The sequence below is a fragment of the Sprattus sprattus genome, assembly GCF_963457725.1.
Source record: "Sprattus sprattus genome assembly, chromosome: 21".
Classification (NCBI taxonomy): domain Eukaryota; kingdom Metazoa; phylum Chordata; class Actinopteri; order Clupeiformes; family Clupeidae; genus Sprattus; species Sprattus sprattus.
The window spans coordinates 13,691,067-13,716,066 of NC_137919.1; the positions used below are offsets into that span (position 1 = coordinate 13,691,067).

The 25,000-nt window shown below is 41.8% G+C and overlaps 3 protein-coding genes across 3 annotated transcripts in view; 1 reads left to right on the plus strand and 2 right to left on the minus strand.

Moving 5' to 3' along the window:
- Window positions 1–5,408, minus strand: part of LOC308382128 (hydroperoxide isomerase ALOXE3-like) — a gene marked incomplete at both ends in the record, with an annotated part of 7,605 nt that extends 2,197 nt beyond the window's left edge. The window contains 9 exons of the mRNA XM_080859819.1: window positions 351–445; window positions 589–792; window positions 1,158–1,301; window positions 2,239–2,408; window positions 2,673–2,776; window positions 2,907–3,029; window positions 3,664–3,745; window positions 4,047–4,251; window positions 5,265–5,408. Coding sequence (XP_080715945.1) covers window positions 351–445; window positions 589–792; window positions 1,158–1,301; window positions 2,239–2,408; window positions 2,673–2,776; window positions 2,907–3,029; window positions 3,664–3,745; window positions 4,047–4,251; window positions 5,265–5,408 — 1,271 coding nt within the window. The remainder of the gene's footprint in view (window positions 1–350; window positions 446–588; window positions 793–1,157; window positions 1,302–2,238; window positions 2,409–2,672; window positions 2,777–2,906; window positions 3,030–3,663; window positions 3,746–4,046; window positions 4,252–5,264) is intronic.
- Window positions 5,409–23,143: 17,735 nt separating this feature from the next.
- LOC308382301 (BTB/POZ domain-containing protein KCTD21-like) lies at window positions 23,144–23,956 on the plus strand (the record flags this gene model as incomplete). The annotated part of the gene is made up of 1 exon (XM_080860017.1): window positions 23,144–23,956. One exon carries the CDS (start codon window positions 23,144–23,146, stop codon window positions 23,954–23,956), a length of 813 nt encoding a protein of 270 aa, XP_080716143.1.
- A 632-nt stretch (window positions 23,957–24,588) lies between these two features.
- Window positions 24,589–25,000, minus strand: part of asgr1a (asialoglycoprotein receptor 1a) — a gene marked incomplete at both ends in the record, with an annotated part of 4,906 nt that continues 4,494 nt past the window's right edge. The window contains one exon of the mRNA XM_080859820.1: window positions 24,589–24,757. Coding sequence (XP_080715946.1) covers window positions 24,589–24,757 — 169 coding nt within the window. The remainder of the gene's footprint in view (window positions 24,758–25,000) is intronic.

The following is a 25,000-nucleotide window of genomic DNA, read 5'->3' on the forward strand; positions in this document are numbered from 1 at the left end:
ACTGATAGTCACCCCTTCATTATATCGTACTCATACTTATTATCATATACAACAGCATACAATGTCAAATCATGCTTATGGTAAATTACCTGGGGAGTGCTATGACACAACAATCATCCACCCATAAAACCCTCAGAGATGTCAAACTTTAATGATGTGATATGTCTTAGTGTCTATACTCAGTGATGTCACTGTTTATTGATATGATGTCATGCAGTGTCTAAACTCAGTGATGTCACTCTTTAATGATGTGATATTGCATTGTAGTTTCTAAACTCAGTGATGTCACTCTTTAATGATGTGATATTTTCATGCAGTGTCTAAAACTCAGTGATGTCACACATATGTACACATATACCATGTTGATGGGCCCCTTCTCAGAGATGAGTTTTTCCCGTCCAAGAGTGTTGATCTGGAGTGTGTAACGCATGTGTGGAATCAGCAGCTGTAGGACAGGAAATTATGTCCGACTATTTTAGATCTGAATGATGATTATTTAGCACTATTTTGCATATGGGGATGCTGTTAAGGAAGTGTATACACGCTTGAAGGGTAAATGTTTAACTTTGCGTGAGGAAAAAAGGATACCTTGTAGATGGGGTGTGCTGAAGGCAGATGACGCAGTGTGGCGATCACGAAGGCCTCCGCCAGCAGGTGTGTGCGCAGCAAGTGGAAGTTAAACTGGTGCTCGATGAAGTCGGCCGCACGCACGTGCGTCTTGGCCAGAAGCCAGGCCTCCTCTTTATCACTGGGCAGGAAAACAGGGTTGTTTTTGCCTGGCTCCTGCTGGAGCTGAGGCCAGAAAGGGGTGGTCAAATAACTACAACTCCCCCTTTCTTAAGAGTACAGATCTTGTTCACTCAACGTTTAATTACAACTTAATGTAAGCCACTCAATTTAAATTACAACTCTCACACACTTCCTGTACGGTTACAATTGATGATTGACTTCAGGGCCTTTGCCCAGACACTGTAGTTTAGATACACTTGCTGAGTGAACTACAACTCCCATGGTTCTCTTGATTTGCTCTCAGAATTACTTATAATTAGACTTAAAATTTGAATTACTGTACTCTGTCTCGACATGTCCCTCATATGCACAGATTAACTGTTCATTGTCTGCCCTCCCATGTCTGTGCATGTATGCCCATGGTGTACCTGGATGGCGATGGGCACCAGCTTGTCCTCCTTGTTTTTAAAAAGCAGGCAGAAAGGAGCAGGGATGTACTGAGGTCGCAGGTTGATGACATTTGTAGGCACCTCAGCCAGGCGTGAATAATCACACAGAAAGATATTGCCATTCTATTTAGACAAACACAGAAATGATCAGTTTTCTTTATTTACTTTTTTCAATATATGTACATGTTTTTTTTTTACATTAAAGGTAAGTAATTGTTTTAAGTTTGTAAAATGAAAATGCTTCTGGACTTCTGGACTGTAATGATGTAAATAAACCATGTGCACACAAGAAAAGTGTCTCCACACTTTATTTCTGTTCCAGCCCTTTTATTTGTTTAATGTCAAGTTGTCCAGGCCTTCAAAATTTTACAACTCAAACGACTGACAGAACCTTTAACCATTACCATGGCTACGTAATTTCTTGCATATTTGAGGATATCTGTGTCGTTGTGAATTCCTTAGATCGAAAAGCTAAATTCACACCTTATTGGTTGTGACGATATACCTTGCTCTCTCACATATTTGTGTAGCTTTTCTTTTCTCTTAACAGAGAAACACATGAACACACATGCATCTATCATGTGTGTCAGGTGGAACATCTAACTATTCATTACGCACCCCGTGCTAACAGGTCAGAAAATTCAAACAGCCAGTCTGGGCTGTACTGGACTTCACTAATGAGGTCAGAAGGGCACTGCACAGCAGCTGGAAGCAGCAAGGGAAGCAGCTGGACCCGATGTTGTCCCCAGACGTGTGCTTCCGGCATGCGCCAACCATTAAGCAGAGGTCTTCAACAACAATTTCAACCTCTCCCTGACCGTGGTTGTTGAACGCTGTTGACCCGACGTGCCTCAATTCAACAACCATTGTGCCCATCCCAAAGCAAAATGTGAGTTGCCTGAATAACTATTGCCTGATTGCACTGACACTGAGGATAGCCAAATGCTTTAGAGGCCATTGTAAATTTGTTTATGTCATTACACACACAGTAGTGGTTCTTGCTAGCTTTGTGCCTTTGCCTCGTACCTGTATGTTTACTGGGAGCATACTTCCTTCATACCTGTAACTCTACTGGTAGCATACTTCCTTCCAGAAAGGGTTGCACCATGTCAGCAGTGACCGCAAACTTTTGTGGAAGCCTCTGGCATTGTTGGATCATCATGGGGTTGGCGCCGTTGAGAAGCTGGTACCCGAAGAACTCGTTCTCTTTCCAGTGTTGGCGCACATAGTCTGGAGGGACGCTTACATTAGATACTTTATGCCTACACACCACTGATAGATTCAAGCTAATCTTTTAATAATAATAATTGTGTTGCCACACGTGACTTACACATAGTGAAGAATAACAGGATAACACATAGTGTAGGAAGGCTAAAGTTATTGTACTTTTTTTTTCCAGTTGCTTTGAGATTCCTGATGATATTTCCACAGTATGATCCATCATTGTAAAGCACTCATTTGAGAATAATATCCTTCTTAAGAAATGGGTCCTACCAGATGTTTTGGTCTTGTTGAACCAGAAGACCTGTGCTATATCCTCCAGCTTGCCCCATGGCTTCTTGCTGTTAGCCAGGAATTTAATCTTGAGTTCAGCAATCCTGCAAGTGAGAGAACATAGTCTGGAGGACAGGGAGACTGAAGAATTCTACAAAAATTCACTACCAAAAGTTCACTACCAATAAACCATGCATAGGTAGGGTCTTGTCAATTTAAAGGCAAGTGTCTCACGTGGTCTTAGCGGTGAGCAGGAAGTCCATGCGCTTGTCAAGGGAGTAACGGACCTCAGCAGGAAGAGCCTCAGTGTTGTCTAGTGCCAAGCAGTGAGGTAGACCCTCCACTAGCTCTTTCCACCTGAGGAACACCCAAAGACATCAGAATGAACACACGCTCTCACACACACATGCACACACACACGCACACACACACATGTACACACACGCTCACACACACACACACACACACACACACACACACACATGCACATACACACACACATGTACACACATGCTCACACACACACACAAACATGTACACACACGCTCACACACACATGCACACATGCACACACGCTCACACACACACACACACACACACACACACACACATGTACACACACGCTCTCTCACACACACACACACACACACACACACACACACACACACACACATGTGCACACACGCTCACACACACACACACACACACACACACATGTACACACACACGTGTACACAGACACACAAACACACATACACACGTGTACACAAACATACACACACACACACACACACACATGTACACACACACACGTGTACACAGACACACACACACACATACACACGTGTACACAAACATACACACACACACACACACACACACATGTACACACACACACGTGTACACAGACACACACATACACACGTGTACACAAACACACACAAACACACACACACAGACACACTTTTACACTATTTCACACTACACTTACTCATATTGTTGTTTTCGAACCTCCAGCTCTTTTAGACGGTGCTCCAAAAGGGCAGGAATTGTGTCATTCTTCCGAGTCATTGCTGGTAAACACACACACCCAAATACACACACAGACACACACACACAAGATGCATGATCATCCACCTGTCCTTATTACAGAAGATTGCTTCCTGCTAGATACTCATGCATGGTTTTTAGATATTTCTCTCTTTCTGTTGGTTCGTATGATTAAAGATAGCGGTGGAATCTGTAGGTTTTTAAACAGGCAACAGTTTCGCAAAATGTAGAACAGATTTACCCTTTAATTAACAACTGCAATGGTGGAGGCATCTCATGAACCCAACACAATCTTAAGGCATCTTAATATGATACTGAACTTACCTTTCCCCTCACGAACCAGTAGGAGCTGTCTTTCCATGACCCAGGAGTAGCATGGGAAATGTAGTGTTTCATTCTCGGGCGTCTCCACTTTTACCATTACACAGAACCAATCATCATCTGGCAAGAAGAGATATGCCTCCTTGTCCAAGCCAATCATAATCACCTTACCCAGGGAGGCGGGGCACTCCAGATTGTACTGCTTTTCCTGTCAAGTTACAGTGACAAATGTCTCCCTATCATGTCATGCGTTAAGCCAAATAATTTTCATCATACGTTATGTCAGAAGATACACACAGCCAGTATGAGCACTGGTCTCCACTATGTACTGTGCTGGTTCTGGCTACCTTTGCGCCCAGGACAAACATGTTTTTTTTTGCAGGGTCTCCTACATCACATTCCTAGTCGAGGGGAAAGAACCTTTCCCTGTGTTCTTGATGTTGCCCAGCAACTTTGGAATTGTTGTGCCATGGGCAAGGCTAAATGCACACATGTGGGAAGGTTTATACAATGTGCAGTAGTTAAATAGCAATGACATAGAATTTGAACATAAACGAGTTTGCAGAAATTAACCGGACGAATTTAAACATCTGACATCTGAGAACACATATCATGAGTTGAGCAGTGACTTACATAAATATGGTTGAAAGCAAGTAAAAGAGGCTACATTTGTGAAACAGAGATGGAGAGGAAGACACATGGACACATTTCTTTGGTATGGTTCTTTCATGCAAATCTGCTCTACCTCTTTCCATATACCTTATAATGTAGACAGATATCAACACTCATAATTGACCTCTTCTCAGCTATAAATTCAAATGTTTAATGATGAAGGGACACAGGTTTCTTCAGAGTCATGTTCTTTGATAAGCTTGTAAGCAGCCTGCTGGTTTTGAAAGAAAACGAACGTATAAAACTCCAAGTGTACCTCCAACACCAGATTCTCAAATGCTTTCTATTCTCACGCTTTTTGTGTAGTTTTGTCTCTTTCTCTGATTACAATAATCATCAGACGTTATAGTTAAAGTGATGCTTGTAGGAATGTGTGTAGAAAGTACCAGTTATAGTGATGATAGCATGTACCTTCCTGCCAATTTGAATTTAGTCTTCATTTATTTTATTTTTTGAATAAAGTCAATTCAATTTCACATTTCACTGTGACTTACTCGTCTGAAAATTATATTCAACCTTAACACTCCATTAAGGTATCTTCATCCTTACCACACCACTGCTCAGTTCCGGGGCTTCATTGAGTTTCTTGCGCTCACTCTTTCCCTCCGTTCCATAGAGGATGATGAAGACGTGATCACGTGTGCCATCCAGTAACAAATCTCCAGTCATCACGGTAACCTTGTATGCCACCATGTTGAGTTCCAGTGTACAGAAGCACAATCCTGACTAACTGACAGATATGTCCACCCTCAACCTATACCTATAGAAATGACAGCTGTTTTCAAATAATAACTTCTAGTTTGGCACCTAACAGTAATCCACCTTGTGGAATAAAAACAGACCACTCTGCACTTCACTTACTGTCTCTCTGTCTCTTCTCACCTCTCTGTCTCTTCTCGTATCTCTCTCTAGTCATGACTCAACCCTTCTCTCTGTATCTCACATTATGACACACAGAGAGGGAGGTACATATCCAATACAAAGTTTTTTTCAATATTACAATTACCTGCTGAAATGTTTGGTTAGTTTGGCAGCCATATTTGATTTCTTTCTTAGTTGCATACTCAAAGCAGGTAACATCATACTGTACATTTGAGAATGTATAGGTTGTAGTTTTTTGTTAATTTAATGTCCTGCAAACAATCTGAAGCCATAACTGCAAAATACGTTAGAGATAGGTCTACGATGCATAGTTGAGGGAAAGAGGGTGTGTGTGTGACAGAAAGAGAGAGAGAGAGAGAGAGAGAGAGAGAGAGACATGTGTAGGGGGTGTGGTAACCTATTAAATTCCAAGCTCTCTTCAGAAGCAGGAACTACTGCTTATCTACCATATTGTCCCTGAAGATTTAATTTCGCGCAATTGATTAATCAAGACTATATCGCTGTGAAGATTTCATTTTGCACGATTGATCTATCAAGACTATATCGCTGTGAAGATTTTATTTTGCACGATTGATCTATCAAGACTATATCGGTGAGAAGATTTTCCTGAAACCTTGGGCACATTCTGCTAAAACGATGAAAGTGAGTTCCAAGTGTCTGATTTGAATGCAACTGCCTGGATCAGGAAGCGGTTCCTGTTTTACAACTGCCTGTTGTTGAAGAAAGTCTCATTACGGTGAGTTGCAATAATCAATACCTTATCCAAAGTTGATTTTATGTTATTATTTCATTTGTATATTTTAGTTTTTTTTTATTTGTGATCTCTATAATTAGGTTTTTGTGTATTTATGTAGGACAGTCTTGAATCATCCAGCCATGAAACTGCCTTTAATTTTGTTAGGCAAATGTTGTAATCTTCCACAGAATTGTCTGTCCTTGTCTGTTGTCTCCTTGGCTGCTACTGTGGGAAAAATATTGTTCTTTTGTGTTCCTTCTGTGAATGGTGTTTTGGACTGGGCCTGTTAGTCCTGTGGCAGTACTCGCGGTTTCAGGTGTCTCTTTTTCATGCCAAATATCAGGTCAAATAACACAACACTCGGAAGGGTCTGTCTTGGCATCAATCTCATCTTTGGAGACAGTGCCGATGGCACAACCAAATCTGCATTTGATGTTTATGAAATATTATAAAACTTAATCATGACAAGACAGTGTGTAGACATTGTACCTGAACGTTTAGCTTAGCTTAAATGTGAATAAAATAATTGAAGTATTTCTATTCCTAATTGTATTTTGATATTTTATATTGTACAAATATATGACATAAAAATGCCCATCCCTTCATAGTTGACACAATGTTTATCCTATTTTAATTAATTAATGTGTTCTTTTTGGTTCATCAGTAGACATGCTCTTTCTTCTGCTGATCTCAGGTTAGTAACCAATTAATCTAAATTAATCTACTGATAGAAATATTCTCAATAACCAATCTCTGTACTAGCAAGCACTCCCTTTGTTTAATATGTCAAGGTCTCTTGTGTTTGTGTTGGCCAGGCCTCTGCACCCTCTCAGTCTGCGTTCCCCACTCATATCACTTTGTGAACGAGCCAAAGACCTGGACTGAGGCTCAGGCCCACTGCCGAGAATACTATACAGACCTGGCCACTGTTGATGATGTGGCGGACATGGGCAGACTTATGCAGTCGGTAAACGGAAGCTACAACACCTCAGGCTGGATCGGGCTCTATGATGACACCCTGAACAGCTGGAGGTGGTCTTTGGAAGATGACAGTTTTTACGCCGAAGGGGACAGAGACTTTAGGCAGTGGTGGGATAAGCCTGACAACTATGGTGGCAAGGAGCTGTGTGTTGTGATGGTTTTTGACAACAATTGGCATGATGCTCCATGCGACTTAACCTTTCCTGTGATATGCTATAATGGTGAGGAAGTTTCAGTGATAATTAATAACGGCACACAATATAATATGTTGGTGGAGATGTGTGTAGGAGAAATATATCAACAGACATTTACCCACACTTCTTTTTCTGTATGTGTGTTTAAGGAAGAGAAGACGTCAATGAGACGTATGTTCTAGTCCCTCAGTTCATGAATTGGACTGATGGTCAGCAGTTCTGCAGAAAGCATCACACGGATATGGTCAGCATCAGAAACGAGGTGGAGTACCAAACCATCAGGCAACTGTTAGGTTCAGTCATTGCCTGGCTGGGCCTGTACAGAACTAGAACCTGGTCAGATCAGGGCAACACCACCTTCAGGAACTGGGAAGACAGAGAACCAGATAATGGCCAGCAGACGGTGGAAGAGGGGGATCAGCACTGCACTGCTGTGTCTTTCAATGCCTCAGGAAAATGGACAGATGAAAGATGCACCAGGCCCCTTCCTTTTATCTGTTATCAAGGTGAGGTTTCTGATAAACTTAGATAACCTGGAACATTACACCTTACCCTTTTATCTGGTTAACCTCTTCCTTTTCTATATTTGCCATCTTTAGATCCAGTCACCTTTAATACGACACCTCCACCGTCCACCCCCACTACAGGTAGCACAATTACCCTTGGTCCTCAAGGCTCTACTGGGAAAACACCTGATTCTGATCAAGCAGAATCACCCACTTCTATGCACACATTTCCTAGTACCTTCAGCACAGTACCAAAACCAAGTAAAGATTCCACTTTTGTCTCAATCCCAGATGTGACATCTCAGGTTACGGCCAGTTCTACCACCATCACCCAACCTGCTGCCAGTACTGATGAGACCTTTGGCACTGTTGCCACTCAACATCCTCCCTCAGAAACTGCCCCCATTCCCACCACCACCCATGGCACAACCCCTGGAGAAATGGTTAGCTCTACAACTGATACCACTGCTGACACCACCCCTGGTACCTCTATCAATGGCTCTACTAGTAATCTGGCCATAACTCCAGGTGATATTCTTGGATCTACCCCTGAAGCTCCTTCCGTGGCAACCACCTATGCTCTATCAGACTCTACTACTGGCTTAATCTCTACTCCCATAAAAACACTGGGACCTCCATCCAACCAATCAACCACCGCAGACTCCACCTCAATTCGTGCCCCCACAATTACCACTGCCCCAGCACCCGACTCTACAACTACAACCCAAGGTATAACCCCCAACATTGCCACAGTTTCTCCACTTTCACAGAACCAAACCTCAAATCACACTTTCAAACCAACACTCAGATCCCCCTCCAACCAAACCTCAGGCCCAGCATATACCCAGGTCACCAACTCTTCCTCTACTTTCCCTTCCACTTCCCCAATTCCACCAATCCCCAAAAACTTCACTCCTATAGCCACACCTACTGCAAATCAAACATCCAATCATACCCCCACTGTAGTGTCAGTCTTAACCTTTCTTCCAACATCTGCCCCTGCTGTCATTTCAGCTAGCACCATGTTTTCCCATCAGAGTACTGATGTATTGTATGGTTCTGGTCTCTCTCCCAGTTCTGCTGTAAATCCTACACCTCTTAGCACCCTCAGCACAGTACCAGAACCAAGTAAAGATTCTACTTTTGTCTCAATCCCAGATGTGACATCTCAGGCTACGGCCAGTTCTACCACCATCACCCAACCTGCTGCCAGTACTGATGAGACCTTTGGCACTGTTGCCACTCAACATCCTCCCTCAGAAACTGCCCCCATTCCCACCCCCACCCATGGCACAACCCCTGGAGAAATGGTTAGCTCTACAACTGATACCACTGCTGACACCACCCCTGGTTCCACTATCAATGGCTCTACTGGTAATCTGGCCATAACTCCAGGTGATACTCTTGGAACTATCACTGATGCTACTTCCATGGCAACCACCGATGATCTATCAGACTCCACTACTGGCTTCATCTCTACTTCCACACAAACACTGGGACCTCCATCCAACCAATCAACCACCGCAGACTCCACCTCAATACGTGCCCCCACAATTACCACTGCCCCAGCACCCGACTCTACAACTACAACCCAAGGTATAACCCCCAACATTGCCACAGTTTCTCCACTTTCACAGAACCAAACCTCAAATCACACATTCAAACCAACACTCAGATCCCCCTCCAACCAAACCTCAGGCCCAGCATATACCCAGGTCACCAACTCTTCCTCTACTTTCCCTTCCACTTCCCCAATTCCACCAATCCCCAAAAACTTCACTCCTATAGCCACACCTACTGCAAATCAAACATCCAATCATACCCCCACTGTAGCGTCAGACCTAACCTTTCTTCCAACGTCTGCCCCTGCTGTCGTTTCAGCTAGCACCATGTTTTCTCATCAGAGTTCAACTCCAACAACCCCCCTAAACTCTAGCTTCACATCCACCCCAGTTCCAACTGAATCTTCAACTCCTCTGGCTGAACATTCACCCACTACACCTACCACAAATTTCATATCTGTATCCACCCCTGACACCAATCAAACTAGCAATCATACTCTCACTGTTACCTCAAAGTTATCCACTAAGACAACATCCACCCCAGTATACAGTAAAACTGATACTCCGCAGTTTACCTCCACACCAACCCCATATCCCAACCAAACATCTGTCAGAACATTAACTGTAAACATTACTCCTAGTCCTAATGTTACCGCCAACCATACCTCCACTTATAAAACCACACCAATTCCCGAAACCTCACCTCCACTGTCCACAGCCAACACTACAGGCAGCATGACTACAGTTGGTTCTATTGGGTCTACTGCGGTATCATATGGTTCTGGTTTCTCGGCCAGTTCTACTGTAAATACCACACCTCTTAGCACCCTCAGCACAGTACCAGAACCAAGTAAAGGTTCCACTTTCGTCTCAATCCCAGATGTGACATCTCAGGTTACGGCCAGTTCTACCACCATCACCCAACCTGCTGCCAGTACTGATGAGACCTTTGGCACTGTTGCCACTCAACATCCTCCCTCAGAAACTGCCCCCATTCCCACTACCACCCATGGCACAACCCCTGGAGAAATGGTTAGCTCTACAACTGATACCACTGCTGACACCACCCCTGGTACCACTATCAATGGCTCTACTGGTAATCTGGCCATAACTCCAGGTGATACTCTTGGATCTATCACTGATGCTACTTCCATGGCAACCACCGATGATCTATCAGACTCCACTACTGGCTTCATCTCTACTTCCACGCAAACACTGGGACCTCCATCCAACCAATCAACCACCGCAGACTCCACCTCAATACGTGCCCCCACAATTACCACTGCCCCAGCACCCGACTCTACAACTACAACCCAAGGTATAACCCCCAACATTGCCACAGTTTCTCCACTTTCACAGAACCAAACCTCAAATCACACTTTCAAACCAACACTCAGATCCCCCTCCAACCAAACCTCAGGCCCAGCATATACCCAGGTCACCAACTCTTCCTCTACTTTCCCTTCCACTTCCCCAATTCCACCAATCCCCAAAAACTTCACTCCTATAGCCACACCTACTGCAAATCAAACATCCAATCATACCCCCACTGTAGCGTCAGACCTAACCTTTCTTCCAACGTCTGCCCCTGCTGTCGTTTCAGCTAGCACCATGTTTTCTCATCAGAGTTCAACTCCAACAACCCCCCTAAACTCTAGCTTCACATCCACCCCAGTTCCAACTGAATCTTCAACTCCTCTGGCTGAACATTCACCCACTACACCTACCACAAATTTCATATCTGTATCCACCCCTGACACCAATCAAACTAGCAATCATACTCTCACTGTTACCTCAAAGTTATCCACTAAGACAACATCCACCCCAGTATACAGTAAAACTGATACTCCGCAGTTTACCTCCACACCAACCCCATATCCCAACCAAACATCTGTCAGAACATTAACCGTAAACATTACTCCTAGTCCTAATGTTACCGCCAACCATACCTCCACTTATAAAACCACACCAATTCCCGAAACCTCACCTCCACTGTCCACAGCCAACACTACAGGCAGCATGAATACAGTTGGTTCTATTGGGTCTACTGCGGTATCATACGGTTCTGGTTTCTCGGCCAGTTCTACTGTAAATACCACACCTCTTAGCACCCTCAGCACAGTACCAGAACCAAGTAAAGGTTCCACTTTCGTCTCAATCCCAGATGTGACATCTCAGGCTACGGCCAGTTCTACCACCATCACCCAACCTGCTGCCAGTACTGATGAGACCTTTGGCACTGTTGCCACTCAACATCCTCCCTCAGAAACTGCCCCCATTCCCACCACCACCCATGGCACAACCCCTGGAGAAATGGTTAGCTCTACAACGGATACCACTGCTGACACCACCCCTGGTTCCACTATCAATGGCTCTACTAGTAGTCTTGCCATCACTCCAGGTGAAACTCTTAGATCTACCACTGAAGCTCCTTCCATGGCAACCACCGATGTTCTATCAGATCCCTCTACTGGCTTCATCTCTACTTCCACACAAACACTGGGACCTCCATCCAACCAATCAACCACCGCAGACTCCACCTCAATTCGTGCCCCCACAATTACCACTGCCCCAGCACCCGACTCTACAACTACAACCCAAGGTATAACCCCCAACATTGCCACAGTTTCTCCACTTTCACAGAACCAAACCTCAAATCACACATTCAAACCAACACTCAGATCCCCCTCCAACCAAACCTCAGGCCCAGCATATACCCAGGTCTTTAATTCTTCCTCTACTTTCCTTTCCAACTCGCAGATTCCACCAATCCCCAAAAACTTCACTCCTATAGCCACTCTACAAATCAGACAGCCACACATCCGCCCACGTTCACCCACTACACTACATCTACCACAGATTTCATATCTGTATCCACCCCTGACACTAAACAAACTAGCAATCATACTTCCACTGTTACCTCAAATTTCTCCACTAAGACACATTTTTTTGTCTAATGTGTCCACTTAGATAACAACCTCACCAGCACACTCATATAAACTTCTCACTGATATCAAACTCAACATCCTTAATGACCAAAGACACATACGCCAACACCTACACTCCCACTGCTCCATCCACACCAGCATCCACCCATTCCACCACCCAAGTAATCAAAGGAACCCCAAATCAAACCTTTAGCCCAACCCCTCAACCCACCTCCAGCAAACCCAATTCAACTAATTCAATGGCCACCCAAACATCCAGCCCAGCTACCACCTCCTCCACGGCCAAGCCCACATCACCCCCTTACACCAGCTCAGGTCACAGCTCCCAAGGAACCAGTGAGTGTTACTTTGGATCCATTCAACAGTCTTCAGAGTACAATGTCTGTCACTTGTTTACCTACATTTTCGTTGATGTACTGCAATGCTTGTCTGTGTGTGTGTGTGTGTGTGTGTGTGTGTGTGTGTGTGTGTGTGTGTGTGTGTGTGTGTGTGTGTGTGCGTGTGTGTAGCAGATCAGTAAAGTAAGAGAGTGAGTGCGTCCATCTGTAAGTGAGTGTGCGTGTGTGTTTGTGCATCTTTTGTGACTCAGAGCTCATTGCTTTTCTTTTTTAAGGTCATGTGATTGGAATGAGCGCAACACTCACCTCCGACAGAGAACTAACACAGTCTGATATTGAAGAACTGATCATTAAACAGGTAGGTGATTGTTTCTACTAAGTTTTTCCCTGACACATATTTACATACTCACATTCTAATGTACTAATTCTAATGTATGTGTGTGTGTTTTGTGTGTCTGTGTTCATGTTTCAGTTTGGGGAGAAGTTTAGAAGTCTAGGACTTTCAAGTAACATCACAGTGCGACACATTCAGAGAATACATCCCTGAAGGAGAAACAAGCACGCATTCTGGAAAGGTCACCACTGACTCAATCCCAAAATCAACAAATCAACAAACACTTCAAAATAAACAAAAAAAGTAGATACAAAAGTATACATAAATGTAAATAGAAATGATGAGGTAGACATTGTTGACCTATATGTGTAAAGAGGACTTATATGATCGTCTAATTACTTTAAAAAAGAAGAGTGATCACAGTGGTAGTTTTTGTCAAGAATAAAAAGACTAAACATTTAGTTGTTTGTCATATTCTGAGTGAAAGTTTAAGGAACTATAGTTTGTGGATGTGGTGGCTGTACACTGACAGGGTGTGAAGCAGTACCTGTGAGTGAATATTAGGACGAGTTTGACTTTATAAGAGATATATCATTAACCCGCCTATTATGTTCAAATTCTACTCACATCTATTATCCTTGGGGTCAATTTGACGTCAGCAATTTAAACTTCCAAATAATTATTATAATTCTTTTTTTTTAACCCAAGTTTATGTGTCAGGTACTTTAGGTTTGTTTGTTGACTACCTAAATAGCCCTTAAAAATAAAACAATACCCCCACCCATCCCCCTTATACATCCAGAATACATGAACGCGACTATGGAGAAATATATTTATCACCATAAAATCTCACTGATTGACCTAAAATTGGAAAGAGAGATCCTTCTGGTGTTTGACTTCATATGATTTCTAAGTGTAACCAGGTAGCTTTAGGACCCAGGACCTTTTTAGGTAGCCCATGGCTGACGTGATTCCCTTTAGCGTTAGGACCCAGGAGTTTTAGGCAGCCCTTGGCTGACGAGCTATTTCCTATATGAGGCCCGCGTTAGTTCAAGTTGGCGTTTTGGATTGAACACGTGGCGCTCGGTGACGGTCGAAACGCGGAACATTTGAATCTCGGTAAAACCTACAACTTATAAATACACAGTGAATGCAAAGAGGAAAAATGGCAGAGGACTCAGACGGGTGCTTATTTAATTTGGATAGTACTGGTACTGATGATGATGATGGAATGTTTTGGCAACAGGTCAATTCAGGAAAGACAAGGGGAAAAGGGTAGCCTGGATACCAGCCCAAACCCCGCCCACAAAATTTTTTGTCAGGGAGATTTGGTCTGGCTCTGGGTTAATTGGGAGAGAGTTTCATCGGTCATATCTCAACAGACATTGACAGCGCATTCATTTTGAAAGAGGAACAGAGAAACGCGATTAAGGCATTTGTCATTGAAAAGATGTTTTTGCCGTCCTTCCTAGGGATCAGGTAAAAGTTTAATCTATCAGATGGTAATAGGCTACTACGTTGCTCTGATTGGTTCTAGGTATCCAATTCAGCGAATAGGCATTTTCTGTCCTGGTTCGTTGAAACACGCCCCATAATCACAGCCCAAAGGTCCGGTATCAGACTCATATTCTGACTAGAATCATGAGTATGACATCGTCAGGCTAGGAAAAGGGAGGAATAGATCAGAAAGTAGTGGTGAGGACTCTGTGGAGACGGTATTTAAAAAGAGTAGAGCGGATGGCGGATTGCTGAATAATAAATCACAGGATGAAATATGGAAAGTTATAGTTGTGTTTGAACAAAAAGGAGGACCAGACCTACATCCAATTCACATAACAAAGGCAATAGAAACGGAGATAGGTAAGATCAACCACGCACGAATCCTGGGGAATGGGAGAATTCTGATATTCGCAAATTCGGAAATGCAGCAAAAATTAATTCTGAACAAAACAACACTTAACAAACTTAAGATAACATCACATATCCCAGGTGCTACAGCAAAGGCTAGAGGGGTAATTTCAGGGATCCCACCGTCAGTCTCCATTGAAGAGATCAAAACCAGTTTGAAGGAATTTGATGTAGTGGATGCTAAACGACTGATGAAAGGAAAGGAGAAGATTGAAAGCATGTCGATCCTATTATGCTTTAAGAAAGAAATACCTATGAGAGTTCAAATGGGCTATATGTCCTACATGGTACGGGAATATATTCCACCAGCTTTAAGATGCTACAAATGTCAAAGGTTTGGGCATGTAGCGATACAATGCAGAGGAAAGATTAGATGTGCTAAATGTGGAGGAGAGCACGAATATGGGAAGTGTGGGGACAATGCGGTGATAAAGTGCTGTAACTGTGGTGGCGAACATAGCGCAGCATATGGTGGTTGCGAAAAACTAAAAGAGGCCAAAGAAGTACAAAAATTCAAGATCACGCATAAGGTGACTTATGCTGAGGCACTAAAGAAAATTGAGACTGAGAAAAAAGACATTAGGCATGATATTCCTATCAGCATTCCAGAGCAACCTACATTGAACCTTTATGCCAGATCGAAGTTAAACAGAGGAAATGATGGTGGTCACATAAAAGGAAGACTTCAACAGGTCAGTAGACCTAATATCCCTGAAGTAGAGAGGTGTGAATGTCGAGCAAAAATCTCTGAAGATACACTGCTGGTTAAGAAAAATGCTTTTATTGCTTTTATCTGTACAGTGATCAACAGAACAATGCAATATCAAAAGAAAAGTGACAGGATTAAATCAATTGTAGACATAGCCAATGACTTCTTAGGATCTAAAACGCAAGCAGACGAGATTCATGAGGTGCTGAACATTAAGTATGGACAGACTCCTAATTAAAGTACCATGGTCATTTCAATTCTCCAGTGGAATGCCAGAAGTCTTATAGCGAACGGGCAAGAATTTAAAAGGTATATTCATGAATTAGAACATAAACCGGAGATTATATGTGTACAAGAAACGTGGTTAAAGCCACACTTAGATTTTGTGCTGAAAGGCTACAACATCATCAGAACTGATAGAGATACGGATAGAGGAGGAGGCTGTATTACATTCATTAAAGATGGACTTCCATATAAACACATTGAAACAGCTAAAGAATATGAATGTGTGGTGACAGAAATTGTAGGTGGGTTCAATGGCACTTTTACGATTATACATTTTTATAATCCATGTAAAGCGTTGAATAATGAAATGTTTCATAAGATTGCTAGGAAGAGTCACAGAGAAATATGGTGCGGGGATTTTAATGCCCACAACAGCCTATGGGGTAGTAAACGCACAGATATGAATGGTGAAATAGTGGAAGAAATGATGAACGATAGAATGCTTGTTTGTTTGAATAATGGGGCAGGAACCAGAATAAATATTTATAGGAATGAAACTTCTTGTATTGATCTAACCCTAGTTGACAGGAAAGTAGCGAGTAGATGTGACTGGGAAATAGACAATAACACAACGATTGGGAGTGACCATTTCCCAATTTTCTGTAAAGTTGATTCCAAATTTAAGACTGAACAAAGTTACATCCATCAGAAATGGGCTTTCACAAAAGCAGACTGGGAAAAATATGTTGAAATCTGTGATGGTATGGTTAACCAGATCCCTGAAATACAGCAAACTGTTGATGAAATGAATGATAGTGTAACCAATTGTATATATTTTGCAGCAGCACAAAGTATACCAATTAGTAAGAGCAAGAAGAACCAAACTAATGTTCCATGGTGGAATGGTCAATGCACAGAGGCTGTTAAGGGCCGAAACAAAGCTGTTAAGATCTTACGTAGAACCTTAACAATGGAGAATCTATTAGACTACCAAAAGAAAAAGGCCATAGCTAGGAAGATTATCAAAGAAGCCAAAAGAGAATCCTGGAGACAGTTCTGCTCGACTATAGGGAGAGAAACTACATTGGATAAAATATGGATGATGGTTAAAAAAATGATTGGTAAGTACAAACCTTCGAATATCCCCATTTTAGTTGATGGAGAGAAACAAGCAATGTCAGACACTGAGAAAGCCAATCTACTTAATAAAACATTTGCTAATATCCACAAAGGCAATCATTTGGAGGAAAGATTTAAGAAACGGAAAGAGGAAATTCTTAAAGTAAACAAGAACATTTTGACAATGAGGGGAGAAAGTATGTCTTCTTTAGATATAGAATTTAATTTGGCTGAACTTAAAATAGCTTTGAATAGTACGGGATACTCTTCTCCTGGAAGTGACAATATTTGTTATGTAATGCTAAGGCGACTCCCAGATAAAGCATTGGAAAAAATTCTTTCATTATTTAATAAAGTCTGGAATGAAGGAAAACTACCAAAGGCATGGAAAAAGGCAACAATCCTCCCATTTTCCAAACCAGGTAAGGAACCAAGTAATCCAGAAAATTATAGGCCTATAGCTCTCACCTCCCATTTAGGAAAATTAATGGAAAAACTTGTAGTGGTACGTCTGAATTACTTTCTGGAAAAAAATAACTTAATCAGGGAATACCAAACAGGATTTAGAAAAAGTAGATCTACAACTGACGCTCTGGTCAAGCTAAGTAATGAAATTGAAAAATCTTTAGCCATGAAAGAAGCCATGGTTGCAGTCTTTTTGGACATTGAGAAGGCCTATGACACCATGTGGAGAGAGGGACTGTTGATCAAAATGGAGAACATGGGAATCAATGGGAAGATGTACAATTACATCTTAGATTTTCTATCGCAACGCACCATAAGGGTTAAAGTAGGAGATAAAATGTCTGAAGAAATTATGGTAGAGAATGGTATTCCCCAGGGGAGTGTAATTAGTCCAATATTATTTAATATAATGATTAATGATATATTTCAGAAATTTGGGAATCACATTGATGGTCTACTATATGCTGACGATGCTGTAATATGGAAAAGGGGAAGGAATGTTCATTACATAACTAATCAAATTCAAAAAGATGTTCAAGTCCTAGAACAATGGGGAGTGGACTGGGGGTTTAAATTTCCAATTCAAAAATCAAAGATTATGTATTTTACAAGGAAAAAGTATCTGAAAATCAAAAAAATTATGTTATATAATCAGCCATTGGAAAAAGGAGAGAAATTCAAATACCTAGGAATGTGGTTCGATGATAAACTACTATGGAGGTTTCATATAGAATATATTGAAACTAAATGTAAAAAAGTAATTAATCTGATGAGGATGGTTACTGGTCATTATTGGGGAGCAGATAGACTTTCTTTAATGCATATGTATACAGCGTTGATTAGATCAACTTTTGATTATGGTTGCATATTATATAATTCAGCTTGTAAAACTTCCCTGAAGAAACTTGAAAGAATACAGTTCAAAGCCATAAGAATAGCCTTAGGAGCCATAAAAACAACGCCAACAAGTGCGCTGTTGGTAGAGGCAGAAGAAACCCCTCTTACTTTAAGATTTAATAAGCTCTCACTTACTTACTGGGTCAGACTACAGGGAAGTGTTAACAACCCGGCAGTAACAGTTCTTAAAGATTGTTGGGAATACTACAATACATCTAGCGGGTTTGGATGGTACATAAACAGCATGACAGAGGAATATGGAATTAAAAAACAAGAATTTAGTCCAGCATTAGTGCTGAGTAATGTTCCTCCATGGATACTTCCTCTTCCAAATACAAACACAGAGCTGCTTAAACGAAAGAATGAAGACCCAGAAAGTTTTGGTGCAGCATATTGTCAAAAATATCTAGATGCTACATATTATGGATTCATTCAAATATTTTCTGATGGGTCTAAGGACCCAAATAGTGGTCGTGGTGGCATTGGAATTTAAATACCTGAATTTAAAAGAAAATATGAATTTAGAATTACAAATCATTTGTCCATTTTTTCAATAGAAATGGCAGGAATCACAATGGCCTTAAGATGGATTGAAGAAGTGAAACCCCTTAGATCAGTCATATGTACTGACTCCATGTCGGCACTTCAAAGTTTTGAGAGTTCATCATCACGAGAAGATCTTATTTTAGAAATTAGATACCTGCTAGCAAACATCAAAAACCTAGGAATAGTAGTTCAGTTCTGTTGGATTCCAGCACATGTTGGTATAAAAGGAAATGAAATGGCTGATGAAGTAGCAAAAAATGCTTTGACAATGGAACATATAGGCATTAACATGCCAATAGGAAAAGGTGAAGCTAAAAGCATAATAAAGACAGAAATCATGCAAAGATGGCAAGATGAATGGGAGTCTGAACTTAAAGGAAGACAATATTACAACGTGCAGAGGCAAATAGGAGGGAAAATAATATCCTCGTTGGGTCTTAATAGAAAAGAGGAAGTGGTGTATACTCGATTAAGACTAGGCCATACAGGCCTTAACTCTACATTAAAAATAATAGGAAAGGGTAATGGACTGTGTGAGGAATGCAATGTCAAGGAAGATACAGAGCATAGTATCTACAAATGTAAGAAATATAGCAAATACAGAATGAAATGGCAAGAAACCGAAGCTGAAAATGGTAGAGGTATAAATCATATACTAGAGGAGCAAGGAATGCAAAGAGACATGATCAAACCTTTTATGGAGTTTCTGAATGACACACATCTAATGAAAAGAATATAAGTGATAAGATCCAAGTTACAATATCTTTATTATTTATTTATTAATTTACTTTTGGTTTGTTTCGATTTTGTTTAGTTTTGGTTGTTTGTTCATTTATTTATTTATAACCGTCTAGTCTCACCAGAAATCCTCTTTGCACACTCCTGTGTAGTAGGTGGCGGTATACGCTATTAATGCTGTAACCCGCCAAAAGGAAAAGAAGAAGAAGAAGAAGAAGTTGGCGTTTTGTATTGGAGGCAATTGTTTGCTGCGTTCACCGAATGCTTTAGGCATTGGATGCATGTAACTCAGGTAGGCTGGCAATTCTCTCATTACATCCACAGTAGCTAGCACGTTTGCATGGTGTTCAACCTGGTGTGATGTAGCCTATTGTTTTTACTACATAGCAACAGCCTCCTCAGCTTCTGGCGTGACGGTGGAAAAGCGTTAAGCAGCGAGGTCACCATTCAACAGCAATCGGTATGTTTGTTAAATTAGTTATTGAGAACATTTATATAATGATGCTATTGCTTTGTGTTACTCATTTTGGTATTTCCACAACAGGTAGAGTCCAGCGACTGCCACTGTTTTTCCCATGTTAGTGTTTCTATAGTTTTGTTTATTTCTGTCCTCAGTTTTGTTTTGATAAAGGGCCTGTTTTGTCTGTTTATTACTTTGGCGTTAGACGTCTATTTTGGAGTCTTGGTCGTGCTGGGCTTGCTCACCTGGTAACACGCGTTATATAGTTTGCAGTGAGTGTGCGTTATACATTGCCTTATGGTTGCTGTGATTCTAAGATCATAATTTGTGTGGCTATATCCTTGCAGTCTTCATTCACGAGTGGTAACGTTCTTCAGGTGGGGAGTTCACCCAACCATACGTCAATTTAGGCCATAGGCCCAAGTGTATCAGGTTCACAATCACGCCCTTGTTTGAGTGTTATTTTAATAGGATGAGCATACTGTGTATTCAATAAACTTTGTATTTATATTTTTGATACCACTGCCTCTGCCTAAGTTCATTTAATTGGACAGGACTTGTGTAGGAACCTAGACCTAATTAAAGGCACCCAGTGCAACTTTCGAGGCTTAAAAATAAACATTCAATTTCTAGTCTTTTTTTACACGTAGTAAGTTTCAATAACTCCATACCATTACATACCGACATTCAAGCAGCAAAGATGAGACGTCGTTGTCTTGTGAGAACTGATAGAAAATCGATAACAACAACAATCGCCGCCATTTTCTTTATTTTTTGGTAACCTACAATAAATAAAGCAGGTTCCAGTCAATGGAAAAATGGCTTCTCCCCACCGGCGATTGTTGTTGTTTACGATTTTCTATCAGTTCTCACCACACAACGACGTCTCATCTTTGCTCCTTGAATGTCGATATGTAATGGTATGGAGTTATTGAAACTTACTACGTGCAAAAAAGACTAGAAATTGAATGTTTATTTTTCATTGAATGTTTACATAAAGTTGCACTGGGTGCCTTTTAAAGTGTGCTTAACTGAGGGTCTCTCACCCCATCTGTGAGAGTGGCGTAGTCGGAACTCTCAGCACCCCGCCACATAAGTACATATGGTTGTTATCTATAACATTTGGAATAAAAAACGATTTCTGTTATCAAGAATAGTAACAAGGTGATGAAAAAGGTTGATATTTTATACAATTAAAACAGATCCCAAACAACACCTATGCATAAAGCATGTGTACAGGACTTTGAAAACATATCAGCATGTACATTTTGTGTTTACCCAGTTGTCCCCATTAATTTAGGAAAGGTCATTAAATATGAAGCAAAAAAATTGTATTCAATCATTTATTTAGAGACGTTAAACATTCAATGGAGACATAATAGGAGGGTTAAAGAACACTTCAACACTTGATGAGGAGTAGTCGGGATCGAACTAGCAACTCTCCATTTGCTGAACAACTCCTTTACCTCCAGAACCTCTATCTCCCAGTGAGTGATGCAGGATGTCAAATTGAATCTTGTCTGAACCTTACCTTCACACATGAAGTGCTAGATTTTGTCTTTTACCGTTATTCACTAGGTGGCGCCACTCCACAAATGAACCGTGATGAGCTAAGGTAGAAGTAGAGCTCCTAGAGACGAACTTGCCAGAAAATTTGATTTGACTTTTGCTTAGAAAGTGTTTTTTGACCCTAGCCCAATTCAAGGTGAGCTACCATCAAGGGCAATGCACACCTAGGGACACAAACCTTATATTCTCTCAGACCAAGTTTCAGTCTGAGTACATGAAATTGTTGACCAAAAATGAATAGGAAAAAAAACAGAAGAAAAAAAAAATCAACAAACGCTATATGACCAGCTGCCTGCATGAATAGTGATTATTACAATTGTTGTTATCTCCCTTCATCCTTGTGTTTATGTTTGGTTAAACAAGGAAATTAATGGAAAAACACACACACACATTTTCACTGTATTCAGCTGAGTAGGCCTATTCAAACTGAGTGAACATAGACACCCGACATTGGTACAAATTCTTCACTCCTCCCTCACTCAAGCACATTTTCTCCTTGTGTGTGTGTGTGTGTGTGTGTAGGCTTTCAGATGAAAAAGTTTGGAGCTCTGCCTTGTCTTGGTGTCATGGTTACGACATAAAAACGGAGGAACATGTAATCTATTTTGCATGCCCTTCCTATATGTGAAAGTCACAAAAATGTGTGTCTGTCAGAGTGAGAGATTAATTGAGATTAATTGTTAAAATTAATTAGTGTGACTGCATTTGAGGGGGGGGGGGCAAACTGAAAAACAAACTGAAATAAAACAAAGAAACACAGTGCTCCAATAAACAGCTGAGTGTTGGCCTACTGTGCTACTTCAAATAATACTATTAAATATCACAGTTCAGTTCATAGCGGACTGTTATGTCACTGTATGAAGCGCTAGGTGCAAAGTTCTTACAATTCTGGCTCACACAAAATGTTCTCTAGACGTGTTTCCGTTGTCGCTGACACAATGACACATTGGTAACAATTAAACGGATAAGGAAGAGAGAGAGAAAAGGAATACTGACACAGACAGACACGGTTTGCTCCCTGCGACAACAATGCGTTTTTTGTAAGTTTCAATGAAAAAGTGCACGTCTCGCCATGACGGCCAGCGTGATACAGAAAGGGGTGAATTAGTATGCCGGCCGAGAACCAAAGTGTGAACGGACAGAGCCTCCGTTACGCAACCGAGGACTCAGCTGACAACAGGATAGGCAAACAGGACTCTTTTAAAGACGCAAACTTTGGGGCAATAGGAGTTTGGTGTAGGCTACGCATCGCTACGCGCACAGCAGCAGCCACAAATCCAAGGACAGCTTTAGAGAATATCTGTGATTAGCATGCTAAACACATCGGACGGTAACGGGAATTCGCCGCAGGACCCGGTGTCGGTAAACGTAGGCGGAGAGGTGTACACAACTACTTTGGACACCCTCACGCGTTGCCGGGATTCCATGCTCGGTGCAATGTTCACGGGGCAGATCCCGTTACTGAGAGACCGGCGCGGAAACTTTTTCATTGATAGAGACGGGAAAGTTTTCCGCTACATTCTCAATTATCTGCGCTCCAACAGCCTTGATTTACCCGAAGGCTTCAAGGAACTGGCGCTACTCAAGCGCGAAGCGGATTTCTTCCAGATTCGCCCGTTGCTTGATGAGATTCGGCGTCATGAGACTGGTGGAGGTACAGCAAGCTGCCGTGCAGCTATGTTAAATGTTAGCACGGAAAGTGAGATGCGCGTACTGCACTTCAACTTAAAGCGTGGTCCTGAAAACTATGAGCTAAGGTCGTGCGCTGTACGTTTGTATGTAGCCACTGTCTTCTGCACATCGCGAGTAGTTATTGAGCTTCTGTGTGCGCGCTTTTCCTACGTAGCAAGAGACGGTCCTGTTTTGCCCCAACCAAGCAACGCCCGTCAGAATTGCCTGTGCTTGGAGTGGGTCCCTTGCCCTGACGAGCTGCCTCGAGACCAACACCAGAAGCACGGATTCCGCGAGCTGAGGACCGAATCTGGTACAGATCTGCGCGATTCGCGCGCCTTCATGGAGGAATTACTGCGAGTTGCTCTCTGCGAGGGTTTCAGGGTGGACTCGGTGTTCCCGGACCCGTCAGATATCCTGAACTGTAGTGCTTTGCGGTTTGTGCGATATTGAGTAGCCCCGTAGAAACATCATGAAAAGGTCATTAGTTTACCATATGTATTCTTTCTTGGTTTAAATGAGTGAAGATCATCATACCTCAAGCCTATATGTGGATGGGCTACCTATGCTTCTGCTGTCAGTACCCTGGCCCCTGGCAGCATCGGAAACACCGCTAGGCTCTGAACTAACACTCAAATACAAAAGCACAAAGCTATAACTGTGTAGGCTTCTCATTATAACCAGTTGTAGATTTTATTCATTCTCTTTTAAAAAAGGTGCAAATAACATTCAATAAAGTGTTTTGTAAGCAACTTTGTCTCCTGTAGAGGTTTCATAGAACCATCTAGATGAACATGAACTTATGCGGGTGGAAACGGAGTGGGCTGAAGTGGGTTAAGTTCTAGTAATTAGTAAAAGCTCCTCCAGTTCCTCTGCCCACTGCAGACACAAACACACATAGTCTCTCAAGCATTCGTGTCCTCATTGTCAACCCAGAGCATGTGTGTGTGTATATACATTTCTATTCACAGAACACAAAGCACAAATCATAATCACTTGCATCCACTCTTTATCAACTTCTAATGTGCATATTACATACATATTCACACACATACAAACACAGTCATCAAATGTGGAATCCCTAATCAGTAAATGGGGTTTAAGTTGGCGCTGACTGGAGCTTTGCAGACATAGCGCTTAAGAACCGAGCAGTGGTCGTCGTTGTAGCGACCGTCTCTATGGGTATGGGCACAGTCTTCCCCCCCACCTAAACCATGGAGACGCCAGTCATCTGGCTGCCCAGGCATCCACTCACTGAAAACACACACATACACACGTCAGTTAATACATGCAGATGGACACACACACACACACGTCAGTTAATACATGCAGATGGACTCACACACACACACATACACACGTCAGTTAATACATGCAGATGGACTCACATGACAGAATGCTTTAGTCACACCCACTCAATGATTCTAGAACGGTTACAGTATCTTTCAATTTCAGACAATAAACAGTAAATGACAAACAGTCATAAATGCCCATTAG